This window comes from Notolabrus celidotus, chromosome 5, assembly GCF_009762535.1.
Source record: "Notolabrus celidotus isolate fNotCel1 chromosome 5, fNotCel1.pri, whole genome shotgun sequence".
NCBI classification, from domain to species: domain Eukaryota; kingdom Metazoa; phylum Chordata; class Actinopteri; order Labriformes; family Labridae; genus Notolabrus; species Notolabrus celidotus.
Window position 1 is genome coordinate 19524910 of NC_048276.1, and position 18897 is coordinate 19543806.

Here is an 18897-nt window from a genome sequence, read left to right on the forward strand (position 1 = left end):
TAAGATTGAACCTATGATGTTGCTGGTTAAGAATGGGCTGATTGTAATTTATCTTTAATGGTGTAACATAATTCATAAAGTCTTAAGCTCCTCTCTAAAAATGTAGCTCTGACTTCAACAACAGATATGATGTTTACCTCTGAAATAAGGTGTTCAGGTTTAAGGTGATACAAAACAGAAATACTGAAGTAAAAAAATGTACCAAAAACTAAAAGTTCAAGACCAGGGTAAATGTACTTAGTTACTCTGGTATTTCATACTTTTTTTCCACATAACCATGACTCAAATGTTTGTTTAAATAATGTGGACTCTGCTCTAGATGTGATACAACATTTTGTGGTTTTATAAAACATGAGCCTGCAGTGACTCAGCTTAAGAGTTTAACATAGAGATAAGTGAAAACTGAAACACACACGTGCAGACACACCCCTTTACCTGACAGCCTGTATCTAAATGAGGACACCTTTAAAAACTTTGAAAGTTTAGTTTCCAGCCCACTTCACCTTCTACTGAAAACTCGTCCACTCAGTGCAAAGCTTTGCAAAAATCTCTAAAAACACCATCTTCAAGTTTTCCTCAGAAAAGTTGGAGTAGGATGAAACCTGAACACACTCCTGCTGAATTATTGATGGTGCTGAGTGAGGACGGTGAGGGACACTGGCACACGTTCATCCTAAAAACATGAATCAGCTGAAGCTGCTCTTCTTCAAAACTTCTGTCAGCAACGCGTAAAGAACACGAGGGTGTGTGTGTTTTGTGTGTATGTGTATTTTTCTGTGTTATATTTGGATGTTAATGGAAGTGCACTTCCACCCTGTTTTTTGTCCTTGCACTTATTACAGAGAAGTAAATGACAGCTGGTTTGTGCTTAAGAGGAACTCCTTTAGTCATTTATCAGAGAAAAGAAGAAACTCATTGTGAAATCATGCAAATATCTCCTGACTCAAATTAGAGCTGTTTTTTCCCAGAAGCACAGCTGTGTCTCCCTCTATGAGTCAATGTGGCACCACCTGGTGGACAAATGCATTGTGGAATCTTGTTCCAGAGCTGAAAGAAGGAGATGGAAGAAGATACGGTCCTGATCCTCAAGGGAAAATTCAGTTTTACATACTGGTGTTAAATCATGCTACACACACATAGACCAGAGTACACACACATGCACAAACAGGATCCTATGACATGCACTAATGGAGAGATGTCAGGAAGGGGGCTGCACTCAGACAAGAACCCTGAGCTAGTGGGGTGTTGGTACCTTGCTCAAGGGCACCTCAACAATGCACAGGAAGTGATATGGTATGTCTCCAGCTACCAGTTCAACTTAAAGACTTGGTCTTGAATCAGAGACCCTCTAATTTCCAAGCACCACAAACTGAACTACTGCTGCTCCCAAACTAGAGACAGTTTTTGATGACTCATGAAAAGTCCCCATTTGTTAAGATAAATGTGTTGTGCTTCTTGTTACTTCACTTTGATGTTTGTGTTCATGGCTCACAGGAACTCATGTGCAGGTTCAGTAACTTAACGGTTGTTTCCACACTGATCTGTTTCTCAGTGCTCGTAAGAGTACTGAAAGTACATGGCAGCTTGATTAAAAAAACATTACAGTGACTTTGTATACTCATCATGGTCCAACGAGCTGCCTAGATAACTGTGGAAACCCTAGTTTACATACTCTGAGAATAGACTTTACCATAATGCCAGGGCAAGGGTGTCGCACATAAATATAAGCCCCTTACAAAAGCAATTTCTAAAGACCCTTACTGCATTGACAGCCATTCATTATTTTATCTTTCTGGGCTCCTCACACATGAGGGCCATATTCTCAGAACCCTTTTCCACCAGTCTGGCGCTCCTGAAAAAGTGACATCATATTTATTTTAAACAAAGCGTGGCAGTTTTACATTCACATGAAAGCATTGTAATTAAATGTATGTGTAGTCGGCCTCTATATGGAAATCTGGCATTCAGACTTCCAAATGTGTTAAATACAAGATTACTCAATACAAGATTTTATGCAGAGCATATCTTACACCGGTAAAACTCTTGAAGATTTCTGACAATGCCTCTGCTTTATGTTGGTATAAGTGTGGCCATCGTGGCTCATTACTACAATTGCTATGGGAGTGTCCTGCTGTTAAGTCCTTGTGGTCAGAAGTGCATGCCGTCATGACAGGATTTTTGCATACTGTTCTTCCCTTCTCCCTTTCTGCATTTTGGGCTATAAGCCCCAGACTAAAACTAGCCCTGCTGTCACACGCCTGTGGGCCCTCGGGTGCCTTTCGGTTAAAAGACTGATTCTTCTTAACTGGAAGGAGCGAAGGCCAGCATGCTTCATGTAGGACTCATGTCTGGAGGATTACCTTGACCTGCTAAATATGGAGAGAACTGCTGGTCTCCTAAAAGACTTTGACCAAGGTCTGAGTGGGCTCTGGGACATTGTCAGGAGAGGTCTGGGTTAAGCGCTTTGGACTGTAACTGTGTGTGTTCATGGTCCTTTGCAAGGAAAAACTTCCTTATTGTTGTCTACCTGCTGCTCTTGTAACTGCTATTCAGCCTCCTAGATGTTTCATTGTGTACCTGAACTCACCCATCATGAATTGGTTATGAATTATCATGTACCCCAACCCCCCACCAGTGTCATGTCCAGTGTTGTGGTATCTCGTATTATATTTTATTTTTTCTTTCCTATGTCTGTTATTGTTTTTTCTTATGTCTCTGTGTCTCCGCACTTTTGAAAAATCTAAATAAAAAAAAATGAAAAATGTATGCGTAATGGGTAAAGGTTAAGTTTATGTTCAATACTTTGTATACTGTCAGCTTAGTTTTTGAACTTATAATAAACATGAAGTCAAATTAGCTCTTTATAGAGTGAAAACCTGTCTGCAAAGCTATCATAAGTCTTATGAGAGAACAACAGCAGCTCTCTTTGAACACAGCAGAGTTTAAGCTGCTGTGAGGGACCTTCAGTTTCTGTTTCATGTGGCGCCCCCTGTGGGACAAGCTGTGTAACATATCTTTCTTTATCTTTTCCTGCAAGGCCCATGGTGGGCTTTTTCAGACAAAAAAAATCTCCTCCTGCTTTCTTCAATAGTTGAATGTATCTCTCATGAAGATATGCTGTTGAAAATGTATGGAAATGCTGTTTTTTCAGCGCCTACCTCCTCAAAGCATTCAAAATTACGATACAGAGATGTACAGTTTTGTTGGTCTTCTTTGCTTTTGTAGGTCATAAGGAGGCATAAGTGTTAGACAAAAAAGACTGTACATTTCTGTATTGTCATACTTCCAGCTGCTCAACAGTTTGGGGTCTCCTTTGTCGTATTTTTTGTGTCATCATGTTCCAAACGTTTTCAATAGGTGATAAGTCAGGACTGTGGGAAGGCCAGTGTGTCACCCTGGACTCTACTACTACAGAGCCATGCTGTTGTAGTAGAAATGTAGTTTGGCATCTTCTTGTTATCTTCACAGGTCTTCACTGAAAAAATGTATTGTCTGGTTGGCAGCAAATGTTGCTCTAAAACCTGTATATGTTGTTCATCATTTATGGTGCCTTCCCAGATGTGTTAGCTACCCATGCAATAGGCACTGATGCATCTCCATGCCATCATAGATGCAGGCTTTTGTAGTGTGTGCAGAAGGTCCCTCTCTTCTTTTAAGGGGAGGATATGGCGTCCATGATTTCTTAAGAGAATGTCATATTTTGATTTGTCAGACCACAGGACAGATTTCCACGTCACCTCAGTCCATCTTAAATGGGCTCTGGGCCCTGAAAAGTCACCTATGTTTCTGGATCATGTTCATATAAGGCAGGGGTTCCCAAACTTTCAGACCGCGACCCCCAAAATATAGGTGCCAAAGATTTGCGACCCCCGCTGGCCCTCAAAGTGATTTAATGTGGCTTCATTTAGCTTGTCTGCAGAATTAGCCTACCTGAATTAGAATGTGACTGTGTTTCCTGTGCCTTTGTGAATTAACTTCTGCTACTGATGCTTCATCTGGAAACAAAGAAAGGCAGAAAACTCATTACATTTTCTATTTTCAAGGTTTTATTTGAAGACATGGTTGGAGTGAATTGAGCTAATGAGTCATGTCTGCTTTAATTATGGTATTTACTTTCCAAACTCCCTGCTGTTCCATCTTGCGCTAGTCTGTTGTGACAGTCAGCATCCCTCTGCACCTGGGAATGTGACAAAAGCAGCATATTCGCTTTTCAACCCAGCACAGTGTCAATTGTTAAGGAGGGAAAGGGCGGTGTTCAACTCTAATTTGCATCTAGATAAACCTCAGACCAGGTGCAAATGTGTGTGAACGGTTCTCTATCGCTGTGTCAGCCAGGATCATCTCTGCCTCCTGTGGTCCTCTAAAGATAAGCACAATGAATGCATGGATCAACTTTACAGATCCCATTTGTTTCTCGACAAGACTTTAACCTTCCCGCATATTCTGGATTTGTAATGCTAATGTTAAATGGATTGTGTTTTTATATAGCTTTATCTAGTCTTCTGACCACTCAAAGTGCTTTTACATTACATGTCACATTCACACCACAATCACACACTGATGGCAGAGGCTGCTATGTAAGGAGCCCATCAGTAATCACTAATCCCAATAGGTGCATTCCGACCAAGAGTTGCAGGGTCTTTTAGCCCCCAGAACTAAAAGACTCCTGTGCCCCCATTGTTGTCTGTGTTTCGACTGCAGGCTGAAGTCCCGGGTAGAAATCAGGCCAGTGACATATGGAGAAAAAAGATTATATCAAATAATATTTTGAAATCTTAATAAAAAACTAAACTAGTATGCATTCCCAGGAACTCCCTCTGTGTTTCAACAACTGTGTAAACTCCACAAACACCGTTACGTTCAACCGAAAGTCCCAGGACCTTTGAAAAGTATGACCACCCAAGCAGGGGATTTTCAGGGGGGGGATTATCTAACCCTGAACTAAATTTAGACCCTGGTTGCTCCGGTCCAAACGCACGTAGTTCAGGGGTAGAGTCCCGAGTTCAGGGGTAAAGTTCCTGCAGTAGAAAAACGCCCATTGACACACCGATGGTACAGGCCCTTCAGTTTGTGGACAACCGTCTGATTGAGAGACGACCAACTCTGCAACTGAGCCACAGCCGCCCCATGTACAGGTTGTTCCAAAAGTTCTTTGACTTCATATGTCACAGAGTTTTTGAGTGTTCTCTCTTTCATCCCATCCACTCTTCACTGGGATATTTTCAGGACAGGGACACTTGAGTGTTGATTTATTCTGATATTCAGCCTCTTGATATGCTGATGATTCATTTTCTGTCTCATTCCTTGAAATTATCTCTTCCTTTGCCGAGACAAAATTAGAGTCTAAATCCTTGTAAAGGGATGATATGACAGGATATGTCAAAAAAATACACAGAAAAGAGCACTACCTTAATTCAGATAGTTTAGGCTGAATGAGCTCTTTGGAGTGGTATGCATGCATAGGAAGGAAGAGAAACTCCAAGTAGAACTTAACCCTAGAACACTCGCTAAAATTATTAACACCATCACCAACGCCAGGTGTTTTTTATCTGATATAATATACCCAATAAAAAGTACTTTTCATCACAATAGATCAAAATATGACAATACATGACAAATTAAAGTAGTGTTTTTATTTTAATTTTAAATGTGCCATGTCTAAAAAAAAATTTAAAACATGTGTCATGTGGGGACCCTATAAAAATGCTCCAAAATTAATGAAAAATTTGGAATTCGAGAAAAAAAAAAAAAATGATGAAACTTGAAACTTGGTGTTCTTTCTACCCATTCCTGGGACATTTGAGACTTACCTGGTGAAGGCACAGTTTCCATGACACACAAACAGCTTCAGGAGAATGGCATTTTTCGAGTAGGTAAAAGGCCATGCCATCATCCTCAGGTATGAGGTGTGGCAGGGACAACATCAGGCGTCCCTGTCCTCTATCACTATTGCCGGGTGAAAATCACCCGAACACGTGCCTGTAGGAAAAAGCAGGGTTTGGAGTAGGGAAACACTCACGCCTTCAAAGACGTCAAAGACGATGCTGAAGCTACCCAGGGACCATGACACTCAGACAAACGCAACATAATGAAAATCATGTAAATGTGTTTGCTCGGGTGAAAATCACCCAGCAATAGTGTTCTTGGGTTAAAGGGAGAGTTGTTGTTTTTTCAGAGTGAGATTGTATGAGGTAGGCTACCTGTCAAAGTGTATTAGCCACAGGAAGTCCCGGTAGCTCAGCCTCTTTGCTGGAGAAACAATGTGGAAGCTAAGGAGTCAGTTTTACTATTTAATTCAGCTGGTTTTAACAAAGTTCAACCCAAACACTAATGTTGGTGTGAAGGTATTCTACATTTAGAAAAACGTAATGTTTGGCACAAACATGTTCTTCTGTCTGCAGTGTGCTAATCAAACCTCACCAGGTTAAAAAACAGAGGGGATACACTTTAATGCTAACTGGAGAGCAGGAGAGATTGCAGGATTGTAAACTGTGAGTCTATGCCTCTGAACTGAGAGAGCAACTGCTGTCATAAGTGGGACTTGGTAACAACTCCTCTGAATCAGTCATAGTACAAATCACTCAACATCCAGATGAACACCGCTGTTCTACCCACCTTCACTATCCAGGGGTTAAAGCAGAGAACCTAAATGTTAGTATGTTTTTGTCTCTCACTGGTTTCTTTAAATCTACGGTCCGAGTGATACGTTTACATTATCAAAAAAAAAAAAATGAGCTGTTAGTCGTGGTAGGAGACTGACTTGAAAAAACTCCACAGCCATTACTACGGTGGTCCTGAAGGACAAAACAAATTCACAAAAGATGAAACACTTTTACAAAGTTGGAGAAAAATTTACATTTTATAAAACAAAATGACATCAGCAAAACCCTTTTACCAAGGCCAAAACAAATTTACATTTAAGAAAACAAATTTACAAAAGATGAAACACTTTTACCATTTCTGAAACAAATTAACATTTCATTTTTACAGAAAGGGAATGTACCAAATACCGAATGTGATTCGGAAGTGATGGAGTGAGGGGTCATTTAGTTTGTTTTCATGGAGAGAAACCAAACGGAGCGACATGGTTTACATATTAGGACATCCTCAAGTCTCAGAGTGAAGTGTCAGACCTCAGATGAAAAAGCATCATGTCTCCGGAAAACCTTCACCATGTGTCAGAATTCAGAACGGCCTCAGACCAGACCGCCCCAGGCTAAACGGAGTCAGGCTAAAAGGACTCAGACTTAACAATAATCGTGTTCGTACTTTGTGTAAGTGTTTCATCTTTTGTAAATTTGTTTTCTTGAATGTGAATTTGTTTTGGCCTCGGTGTTTTGCTGATGTAATTTTGTTTCATAAAATGTAAAAATCTTTTCCAAACTGTAAATTTGTCTCCAACTCTGTAAAAATGTTTCATCTTTTGTTAATTTGTTTTGTCCTTCAGGGCCACCGTGCATTACTGTCTTTCTTAAAAGGATGTCAAACTGAGAGGCAAAAATATCAAATTCACAACGTCTCAGTGTGCTGTGCAAAGGTTAAGTTGATTCGTAGATCATAGAGCTGATTAGCTGATCAGTGTGCGACAGGCAAAGGATACATGTGTGTCATGACTGCGAGTATGATAACAAAATGACTGCTGAGTAAAACTAAATACAGCATACATTAAATCCAACATTATTCTTTGGGTTGTTTCTTAAAATGAGCTAAATTAGGCGTAAATAAATAAATTACTATCCTGTCAAAACAAGCTTAAACTCTTATAAGTCAAAAATGAAAACTTTGGGTTACAGCCTATATGATGATGCTTTGCTCATGGTCATGTAGACAAAGGCATTTTAAAGCTGGGGTTGGTTGTCAGGTTTAGATACACTTTTTGCTATACTGGTTAAAGTAATCTTTATGTTCTGGTGGCAATCAATATATAATGTGTTCCTAAAAAAGAGTGAAAAAAAGCTGCTATCTACAGCTGGAGTAAACCTGGGAACACACCAACCAATCCCTGCCTTCAGGCTCCAATTTATGAAACCAATCAAATCCCGTCCCCTGACTCTATTTACTGCCCCTCTTGCTCAACCTCGGGCCTGTCCCCTCTGACCATGAGGTGCTTTGCTCAGGACTGTAGTCCGGATCAGAGTCTAAAAAGCTCTCACCACGGGGGCTCTGACAAGCAAAAAAATATATGACATTCCTATAGAAGTCCTATAGAAAATTTAGATGTAGTATTATAGCTTTTCTCCTGATATCGTGTCACCAGTACAACTGGATAATGCTAGCATGACAGTTTTGAGTACTAACAGCAGCCATGTTTGTTTGTGTTTTTAACTTTCACTATGATAATGTTTTGGTGAGGACCCGTTTTGAATCAGTCACGATCATATGGTGGCAAATCAGCGGTGCTCCTGCATGTGAGCAGGGGTGTCGTTTTGGAGGAGTCCTGAGGGGAGGTAGGGAGGGGGGGAGGGGTTAGATGGAGTCCTGAGGAAATGCTACATTCAAATTAATGCTAGTTTTCTATGACTACCAACCCTAGCTTTAAGTATTAAAAGAGAGTTTTGAAGATATTGTTTTCTAGAGATAAAATGCATCTAGATATATTTTCTGGAGCTGCATGCAAAAAAAGATGCTCAGAAACCGATCCATGATATAATCTTTTATTTTAACCCATGGGATTTAACTTTTACAGTGCATTTCTTTACAACAATTATTCATTAAGTGTCAGGTTTTAGCCACCACTACAGATCAGATTACTATGTATGTTACATTTCTGAAATTCTCGTAAAGATTTTTGACTTCCTGGAGACTGTGTGAAAAAAAAAATCCGAAATATTAGACACACAGTCCTCCTAATTTAGTGACGTCTGATCATCGTACTGAACCATCTGTTAATCTTTAGTCGTCTCAGTGTTATTAAGCAGCTAACTATCTGTACCATTGAAACATAGAGAGAAGTGGCCAATTAGAAACCTGCTGCCATCTGTAAGAAAGAAAAAAGGCTTGAAAAATAGACAGAACAAAATATGGCACTATTGTCTCAAAGAACAACCAGCAGACACAAACACAGTTTTTTTTTAAAGGGGGGACTGTGGCCAAACGCCCCGAAACAGAACGAGAAACCCCGAGCACTGTTCAGTCTTCACAATCTGAGGAGGAGTCATCGGTCGGGTGGACAACGAGCCGTTCATTCACAAACATCTCAGCAGAGAAACCTTTAAGGAACTCCCACTGCACTTTCAATCACATTTTCTCACATTGGAAAAACAACTTTACAGAAAATCTGCCGTCTCCCAGCATCCTCTTCTTCTTCTCTTCCTCTTCACACATCAAACACACGTCCCACAAAACAAACAACACGCTGCACCGCATCCGTCTGTCCACACACAGCCCCCAGAATGTAGCAACATGGCTATACTGCAGGAAAGCATTGATAAAGACGGAACCACATAGACTGTGCATGTACAGAACTCTTTAAAAACACATTGCAGCAATGAACACATATACAACCAATCAAATGCACAGGAACATAAAGTCCATCCAGTTAAACCCCCGTTACATTTTACATTCAGGCTCCAAGAAAAAAGATGCGGTGGCAAAGTAAACAGCAGATTTCTCCCTTTTTGCTCAAGTTTGGTCTCAGATTCCCTCAAACACACGACAGCTAGTAGTGCACAAAATAAGAATACAAAATTAGACTTTTAAATACTGTAGCAGCAATTTTCTTTTCTTTTAAAGTTGAAAGCCTCCAGTAGTACAGGGAAAGGCTTTGGAGTCTCAGACACGCCGAAAGAGTGAGCGATTGTCCTCTGAGGTGCGAGACAGTGTCTGTGAGGAGGGTGTAGGTGTTTGGTGCTAGAGGTGGGCGACTCTGTGGGGGGTGGACATGTTGGAGGTGTGTCTCAGACGGGGCACCACTAGAGGACTGAGCCGTGTGGAGGCAGCCGGACGCTGCAGCGCTCCAGGCTGAAAAAGTCTCTGAGCAGAAGGGTTTTTAATCCCCCGCTGACTCTTCCGTCCCAGACTTTCTCACAGTGTGTCTCCGTCTCAAAACCAAGCCTCCAAAAGAGTGAAGACTCTGCCTCCTCTTCCTCCCTCCGCAGCCAAAACCATAGCAGGTTGAGGGTCACAACAGGCGCTCGGCTCACCGGTCCGTAAAGCAGGACAGAGCCGAGGTGGGCCAAGCTGCACGACTCATCTCTCAGCTGGAGGCGGTGGCGATGGCCTTCTTGAGCTGCTGGCTGCGGATCTCGCGGGTGCGGGACTCCAGGAGCAGGTCGTGGCAGGTGTTGCAGACCAGCACGGGGTCGTACAGCTGCTGGTCAGGGATGGGCAGCTTCAGGTGACAACAGTCTTTACAGAACACGTTGCCACAGTTCCTGCAGACAGACAGCAAAATAATAAGAAAACCTCTGTAATATAATAAATACGTTTCTTTGCTTTGGCTCAACATTTAGGGTTTAATCTCACCCCGACTCGAAGAAAAATACAAAATTTACCCACCCTATTTATAGTGGTTGATTGAGTGTTCCTAGACTTCAAAACAACACCTGCAGTTATTATCTATGCTGCTAAATACAAATAATTTCACTTTATACTGTCAGTGAAGATTTGAGACGTGGATTTAAATCAATTTCAGACAACAAAGGAGGGATTTTATAGCTACTTTCGTGCACTGCAGCATCATAGTGGTGCTCTGTCTGTTAATACAAATTTCTTTCCAATTGTCTGCATTTCTCAAAGCTCAGTTTATTGCCTCTAAAATACAAAGTAAACAGTGTCTTTGAATCTCAGGCTGCTAGTCTGGCAGGACGGTATTAAATCAAAAGAGTGCCGGGACAAATGTGAATATAAAAAAAAGCAGCCCGAGCCTAACAGGACACAGCTCCTGCACAAATGTTCTTATATTTGAAGCCGTCTGATGATGACTATAATAGCTGGGAAGTTGTTCAGTCCGATGCTAGAGGCAGCGATCATGGAAGAGGACATGCCCACACAGAGAAGAACTAGTGCATCAAAACCTTTCTAAGAGCTCGATAAGATTTAAGTAAATAACTAGTTTAACATTAAAAGCCTGCCTATCATCACCTAAGAAATAACCCATATATAACTCACCTCCCGACATAACAACATAGTTTTTACACTGAACTATAGCAGCCAGGCTAACTGTAAGTGTTGTTTAAGCTAAGTGCCTGCTAGCTGTAACATCATATGTAGTGTAAACATCAGAATGGTGACAATCATGTTATTTAACTGTGGCAACGAAATAAATAACATTATTTTCAGACGTGTCAAGTAACGAAGTACAAATGAAGAGTTAATTTACAAAAACTCCGTTTTTAAAAAAATTTAAAAATCATATTTCTTTTTAATATAGATTTTTAACAAAGTTACATTTTTAAGATAAATCTAATTAGTGATGTCATTTTGACTTAGTCAAAGCCACCCAACTTCAGTTGATTGATAATACCTAAAGCTAGTAATAGAAAAAAATATGACTTTTGAAACATTTTTACATTTTTTTTTAAAGTGTAAAAGAGTTATCTCTTTCTGCAAATGAACTCTTCAAATACTTTGTTACCTTACTTAAGTAGAAATTTTGGGTATCTATACATTATTGGAGTAAATATTTTTCAGCTGATTTTTTACTTCTACTCCTTACATTTTAAAAACAGCCTCATTACTCCTATTGACCAATAGTAAGACCCTATTGGTCAACACCAGCTGTTCCGGGTCTTGAATGTGTGTGGGTGCTTGATGCTTGGATGTACATTGACATTCCAATAAAGGCAACATGCCTCTGAAGTTTGACTTTTTGCATCATTACAATACTTATAGGCAACTAGTCATCATATCTTCCGCTCCATGAAACATGTTAATGCTCAGTAGTACACATATATGGTTCTTTCGATTGTGCTTAAATGCGTTAATTTTCAATGGGCTGAAACAGGTGCAGCCCAAATATTCAACATTAACATATTGATATAACATTATAGTCATTATGGCCTTTAGAAAAATGTTTTTTTGGGAGGTGGGGTCGTGCACTATAGGCCCCTGTTGGCACAGTCTAAGCTTTTGTACTCAATGACATTTTTTCCCCTTACATTTCTTTTACTATTATACTCTATGTAGTTTTGAAACCAGTACTTTTACACTTTTACTTGAATAAAAAACTTGAGTTGATACTTCAACGTCTACAGAAGTCTTTTTAAACCCTAGTATCTATACTTCTACCTGAGTAATGAATGTGAATACTTTTGACACCTCTGATTATTTCTCTAAAATAATCTCTCCTGCATTAAAATAAACTGTATTGATACATCTTAATGCCATCCTTGACAATCCAGTAAGTTTTGTTGGTGTAAGATTATCAAAATTTGGCAACTGATGATTTTTAATTTAATAATGGTTATGTGATCATGACGTCTACTAGTTAGCATTAAAAAGGATGAACTATCCATTGAAACAGTAGTCATTTAATTGGTAGTTAAGAGTGATAGCTTATGAAAGAACTTTGTATATTAACTATGCCTCAGCTCTTCTCCTCGTTGCTCATTATATGAGCTGTGAATTTAAACTGGTCAACCATAAACTATTGTTAGATTAACTATCTTATGAGGACTATGCTGCTTACGTAGGGACATGTCATGCAACATACTGAGCACAACAACCTTTCTCAAAGTGAGCAGTATATGTTGAAAACAGTAGTGACATGATGTTTCTCCAATGTTGCGTTTGACCAAAAACTGTTTAACTGTGTTGTCCAAGTTATTTTTTCAACCTTTTTTTGAATGTATTAGATAGAACAGCTGAAGAGAAACAGGAAGCATGGAGAGCAGGGGATGACATGAGGCTGGGAAATCAGCGTTTGCTGTGATGATGGCTGAAGCCTCTGTATGCAGGGTGCAAGCTTTAACTCGAAATGAAAGTTTCTATATTCATATCTCAACACCATGTTGTTTTTATGCAACCTTTTGAAAGTACACGTGTTCTTGTGTCTATTAATGTGAGAAAAAAGCAGTGAAGGCCCACCTGCAGTGGTGACGTCTCTTGGCTATCCAGAACTCACAGTCACAGTTGAAACAATGGGACGCCATGTGGTCGGGAACCCACCTCGTGACCTACACACACACACACACACACACACACACACACACACACACACACACACACACACACACACACACACACACACACACACACACACACACACACACACACACACACACACACACACACACACACACACACACACACACACACACACACACACACACAAGTACACAAACACCTTTATCAGAACAGTGTGCTGTAATAGGAGGTAGCCACACAGGTGAGGGGTGGGAAGTGAAGAACAAAGATATCTTAGACAATGAAGCACAAAAGGACTCTGACCTCTGTGTCTCTGGGCTCCACTCGGTCCCAGCTGCCCTCAGACAGACGGTCCTCACTGTGGGTGGACAAAGAGTCCTCCTCGTTACTGTTGTCAGACTCACGCAGACACGTCTGAAAACAGAGACACATTGACGAGGTCAGTAGACTGACAGGAGAGAGAGAGAGAGAGAGAGAGAGAGAGAGAGAGAGAGAGAGAGAGAGAGAGAGAGAGAGAGAGAGAGAGAGAGAGAGAGAGAGAGAGAGAGAGAGAGAGAGAGAGAGAGAGAGAGAGAGAGAGAGAGAGAGAGAGAGAGACAGAGAGAGAGAGAGAGAGAGAGACACAGAGAGAGAGAGACAGAGAGAGAGAGAGACAGAGAGAGAGAGAGACAGAGAGACAGAGAGACAGAGAGAGAGAGACAGAGAGAGAGAGAGACAGAGAGAGAGAGGACAGAGCACTTCCCAGGGATAATCAAAAGTAAATATTTACAAACCCTGCAGACAGAAACAAAGGGTCAAGGACTGGACTGTGCAAAATGAGTGTTATCACAAAAAACGACTCACAATGTCGTCCTCGTAGTCGATGTCTGGCTCTGAGGGAGGGGTGCCGTACTGTTTACTCTCCAGCCTCATCTGCAGCTGTCGCACCTGCTGTCTCAGCACCTCTACCTCCTGCTTGTAGCCTGCCTCGATCTGCCGCAGTCTCTGCTGCACGGCATCCATCGGCACCGGTAGCCCATCGTCATCCAGGTAAGATGGGGCCTGAGGAGGGGGAGGGGAGCTGGAGGCTGAGGGGGAAGAAAACGACGCAGGTAGGACCTGATGGCCTGCTAGGGAGTAGCCATTGAGGACGGCAGCCGCAGCAGCTGGTCCACACAGGCCGGTGAAGCCTGTGGTCCTGGCAGCAGACAACCATGCAGGCTGCAGAGGGCTGCTGGGACAACAGAGAGCCTCTCTGCGGCAACACTGGGACCCGTTGGCGAGGGAGAAGCCCTGCGAGCGTAGCAGCTTATTGGCAAGACGCCGGCTCTGGTAAGTGTTGTTCTGCAAGGCTCGGCCCATGCCAGAGTGAGCTGACTGGACCAGACCCTGGACGCTCTCCCAGTGGGAGCCGAGCAGAGACAGGTCTGAGAGCTGGCTCTGGGAAATCAGATGGCGAGCTGCTACCTGGGCGCAATCGACAGGACCTGTCAACATACGCTCTCTTGCTTTCACTACATCTGTCCTCATGTCCTCTTTCTCCTTCTGGATCTGAAGCTGTGGCTTTGACTCAAGCTGCTCCTCCTCCTCCTCATCATCATCATCATCATCAGTGTGGGTCTGGGTGAGATCCTGGCTTACTGTTGGAGGCAGGACTGGAGGAAGCTCTCCCTCTCCAGTGAGGGTCTCAGTGGAGTCCTCCAAAGGAAGAAGTGGTGTGAGCTGCTTCAGAGCCGCCAGGTTTTCAGACTCTGCGAGGCCGTCAGACTCTGCGAGGCCGTCAGTGTGGCCGTTAAGCAGCGAGATGGGGGTGGGGACTGCAGGCTGTGAGCCATTGCAGGGGAGAGGTAAACATGGCTCTGATTTATGGGAGGGTGACATGGTGCTCTCAGCAGTCCTACAAGGGCTCTCAGCCTCAGGTAGAGGGGGAGGCGGTGGTGGGAGTGGAGAATTAGTGATCTGAGGCAAAGCTTGCTGGAGTACAGGAGTGTGAGTGAGTGTGACGTCCTGACTGGGAGGGACAGGAGGAAGGGACAACGAGGGAAGAGGCTGTGTGGTGAGGCAGGTCTCCTCTAGTGTGTCTTCACTCTCTTCATCTGGGACAATCTCTGGGGTCTTTGTAGGACTCTGAGGAAGAGGTTCCTCCACGCAGCTGTCCAGTCCATTCTCTTGTACAGCCTCATCGGAGACGACTGCAGGCGTGTCTTCTGCAGCTGGTGAGGGATCTGGGGGAGAGCGACCCTCCTGGCAGTGCTTGTTGAGATTAGGGTCACTGGATGTGCGTGTCAGAGGAACCCCGTTCTCCAAAGCTGACAGCAGGTTGTCCATAGAGCGTGTTTTGGGAAGTCTAGTAATAAAAAAAACACATAAAGGTGAGTTATTTCCCCACATAAGTAGAAAGACTGATTATGCAATTCACTGTTTTGGACACTAGAGGGTGGTCTGACTCTCTGCAGCATGTGCATTTTGAATTGATGCACATGTATTGACAGGAACACAGAGTACAGAGGCTGAACAGCAGACCAGATTTACATCATACAAACACACCTGTCTAGGGAGCGGGAGGTGAGTTCGTCTCCTGTGACACTGGGGGGGAGGTAGAGCTCCATGGAGTCGTCCACAGCTGTGCAGGGGGAGGAGGTGGGCAGGTAGACAGATGTCCACAGCTGTAATGCTCGAGTGTGGCAGACTGGCTGCAGCACCTGGCAGACAAAACAAAGGACAAGGAGAAACGCAGAAGGTCAAAATACAAGGATGGAAGAGGAGTTTATTCCATTAGTGCAGTCCTACTCCATCCTGAAGTACTCGACTCCTTTGTTTTTTGAGAAAAAGGTTGCATTTTTTATCTTTAGGTTTGATTCTTAAGCTTCAAACCTTAGAGAAAAAAACTGAAAATAATACATGAAGAATTTATAAAGCCAAACTCTGTACAGATTCTCAGAGACAGACAAGTAGATGTGCTGAGTTATACCACAGTCCTCTAGTCCATTCTTACTCAGGCTCAGTGGCAAACAATAGCAGCTTAACTCCAGCTGTTAGTTAACTTAAATTTGGGCTCTAAAACAAATACAATCATGTATGATAGTGTAAACTTAATTACAGTTTAAGGATTCTATAAAAAGTGTCAGGTACCAAGTCATGACTGGGGATGTACAGGAAGTTCTGAAAGTTCTTATTTCCACTCCGGAGCAGAGACCACACAGAGCAGGAGCGCTTGTAGATGTTCCTGGCCTCCCTCTCTCGAGCGTTGTTACACAGGAAAGTGCCGTATAGACAGGCATACGTGTGCTGCACCAACTTAACCTGGAAACACAAAGAAGACAGAACAAGGCAGTGATTTACACCCGATACGGTTCAATAAGGCTCTGCTTATTTAATTTAACAGCCGGTTGATGCAAAATATGATTAGCTCTGGTCATTAGCTGGAGGTGTGTGTTCTCGACTGACCCTTGGCTAAATTCCTTCCCCGAGAGTGATTGTTTAATCATGGCCTCAGCATCGTGACTGGGCACAGCAAGTCAGTTGAGCTTTATACTGCTCCACGTGGCTTATAAAGGAATTTTCTTTTTAAAAATGTGAAAAAAAATCAAAAAAATCTGCCAGTCATTGTTTTTATTAAACTCTCAGAGTCAATGTTAGCTTAATAAGCTAGCTTGCTAATGTTAGAGCTTACAAACTCTGCCACCAGCAGTCACATTGGAGCACTAAAAGTTGACATTTATTCTTATGTTTAAACTGTTAAGTTATCATGAACTAAAATATGTCTTGTGGTGGGAAGATGAGGCTCAACAAACAAAGCAACAGTCACCATAAAGCACAAACAGTCAATTATGATTTGGTGCTACATTTCAGAGGCTATATCTCAAGGATTATGAAGGTTTGGAAATCATAGCAAAGAAGTTGAGTGTTTGAAAGAATTCTGTCTTCAGAGATTATTTAATCTCTTGAAAAATGACATTTTCAGGTTTGCTGTTGAGAAAGCTACAAACACAGTATATATAAGTTAACAACTAATATGAGAATGACAGAGACGAGGAGAGATTGGTGGACGACCACCTACCAGGAAGGCCTCGTTGAACTCAAACAGGCAGGGAAACTGTTTGAGCAGCTGGTGAACGCAGTCCAACCACTGCAGGAAGACAGGACACTGTTCGCTCACGTCGTCAGCGTTCTCCTGGTGACCACAGCGGTCCCCAAACTTATGACCATAGTCCAACCACTCCGTCTCTACGAGCAACTGGAAACCCTGTGGACGACACAAAGTCAGCAGTGTCACAGGTGGACAGACACTTTGGTGGAAAGATTCAGCACTGCAGTCCTTTAACACTGTCAGAGCTGCAATGGGTAGAAATCACCTATTTCATTCCACAGATTCCTCAGATTTTCCTGTCTGCAATACCCACAATGCAGTTGTAACGATAAACGAAACCCTTTTTCACAGGCTTTTCAAGGCGGGTTTCGGAAAGATCCAATTCACCAACCTCATCAATGTTGATTACTAAAGTTACATTCCTTCTTCAGCTGTATGTTATACTTAACACAAACACAACACCTGTCTCTGACTGAGATCTGCCTGCAGCATTGTGCCAGTGCTGTGCTTGTTATTGTGGGATTGTGAGAAAAAAACAAAACAAAGGTAAGAGAGGCCGGTATGTTTCACCAGCAGCATTAATGACTTCTACCATTACAGTAGTATGTTTAGAACCCTGTGAAAACAGCTTACAATGGTAGTAAATGTTTCCTCTAACACAACATTATATCAAGGATTTCTAAAATTCATTACACTATGAATCCCTTCTATTCAGACCCTCACCTCTAATGTCCTGTAGTAAGGGTCAAGCAGGATCTTGGAGAGGGCAACAATCTGAGGTGTGCGATCCCATCCATCTGAACAGTGAACCAGGACAGGACGACCCTCCCTCTCCACCGCCGAACACACCAGAGTCGCTGCTTTGAGCATGACGGACAGATGCTGCAGCCAACGGGTGCTCTCAAGTGCCGACAGCCAGCTGAGGACAGAGAGGGGATACTGATAAGTAGGAGGACAAATCTGCATGGATCATCTTTCAAGAAATTGACGTGATCTGGCCCCAAAATACATCAGTAGAGTTTACATAGAGTGGGTTATTACACTGTCTGAAAGAGGAGGGAGAAGCTCCTGACCTACATTTCTACACACCTCCATCAGAGAAATAACAAAGCTGGATAATATCACGTTGGGACATCAGAGCAGCTGAGTTAACCCATATACTGTACATATGACGACACATGTACTACAATCACTTTCACATGTGTAAACACACAAGTAAGACACACACAGCTGGTCAGAGCACACAGATGTACATGCTGAAAACAAACAGAAACACTAAACAGACGAGTCCACTGTTGGTGTGTACAGACTGACAGCTGGCCCGCCCAGCAGGATCGGGTCTGGGCTGAGTGGCACTGTTCCCATCTCTGTGTGGTGTTGCCTTACTGTGAGGTGAGGCCTTTCAAACGGGGGAGGGGGATGAGGAGGGAGGCAGAAATGAAGGCAGAGAGGCTTAGAGAGATAGAAAGGTCAAACAGATAGACTTACTTTCCTGGATCGGGGATCTGACTGCAGACAGTCCTCAGAGCCTGGAAGCTGTTCCTGATAGCGTGGATGTTGGCCATTCCCATGAACATCACCTCACAGTTTGGGTAGTACTCTAAACGAAGAAAAGGATAAACAGCACTAGTCAGAACTTACACGCAACATAGTTTGTATTTAGATGTTTGGGTTTCAGTTTAACAGTAATTAAAACAGAGCAGTTACAGAGTTCAGCATTCACATCATCAATCTACCTTCAA

At 42.5% G+C, this 18897-nt stretch overlaps 1 protein-coding gene across 1 annotated transcript in view; it reads right to left on the reverse strand.

The window, feature by feature from the left end:
• Nucleotides 1-8810: 8810 nt before the first annotated feature.
• mtmr4 (myotubularin related protein 4) overlaps nucleotides 8811-18897 on the reverse strand; it is a 60439-nt gene continuing 50352 nt past the window's right edge. Inside the window, exons 11-19 of the mRNA XM_034683089.1 lie at nucleotides 18644-18755; nucleotides 17879-18074; nucleotides 17126-17311; nucleotides 16198-16368; nucleotides 15613-15767; nucleotides 13930-15412; nucleotides 13390-13500; nucleotides 13027-13115; nucleotides 8811-10373 (exon numbers count right to left, since the gene is read on the reverse strand). Coding sequence (XP_034538980.1) covers nucleotides 10196-10373; nucleotides 13027-13115; nucleotides 13390-13500; nucleotides 13930-15412; nucleotides 15613-15767; nucleotides 16198-16368; nucleotides 17126-17311; nucleotides 17879-18074; nucleotides 18644-18755 — 2681 coding nt within the window. The 3' untranslated portion in view covers nucleotides 8811-10195. The remainder of the gene's footprint in view (nucleotides 10374-13026; nucleotides 13116-13389; nucleotides 13501-13929; nucleotides 15413-15612; nucleotides 15768-16197; nucleotides 16369-17125; nucleotides 17312-17878; nucleotides 18075-18643; nucleotides 18756-18897) is intronic.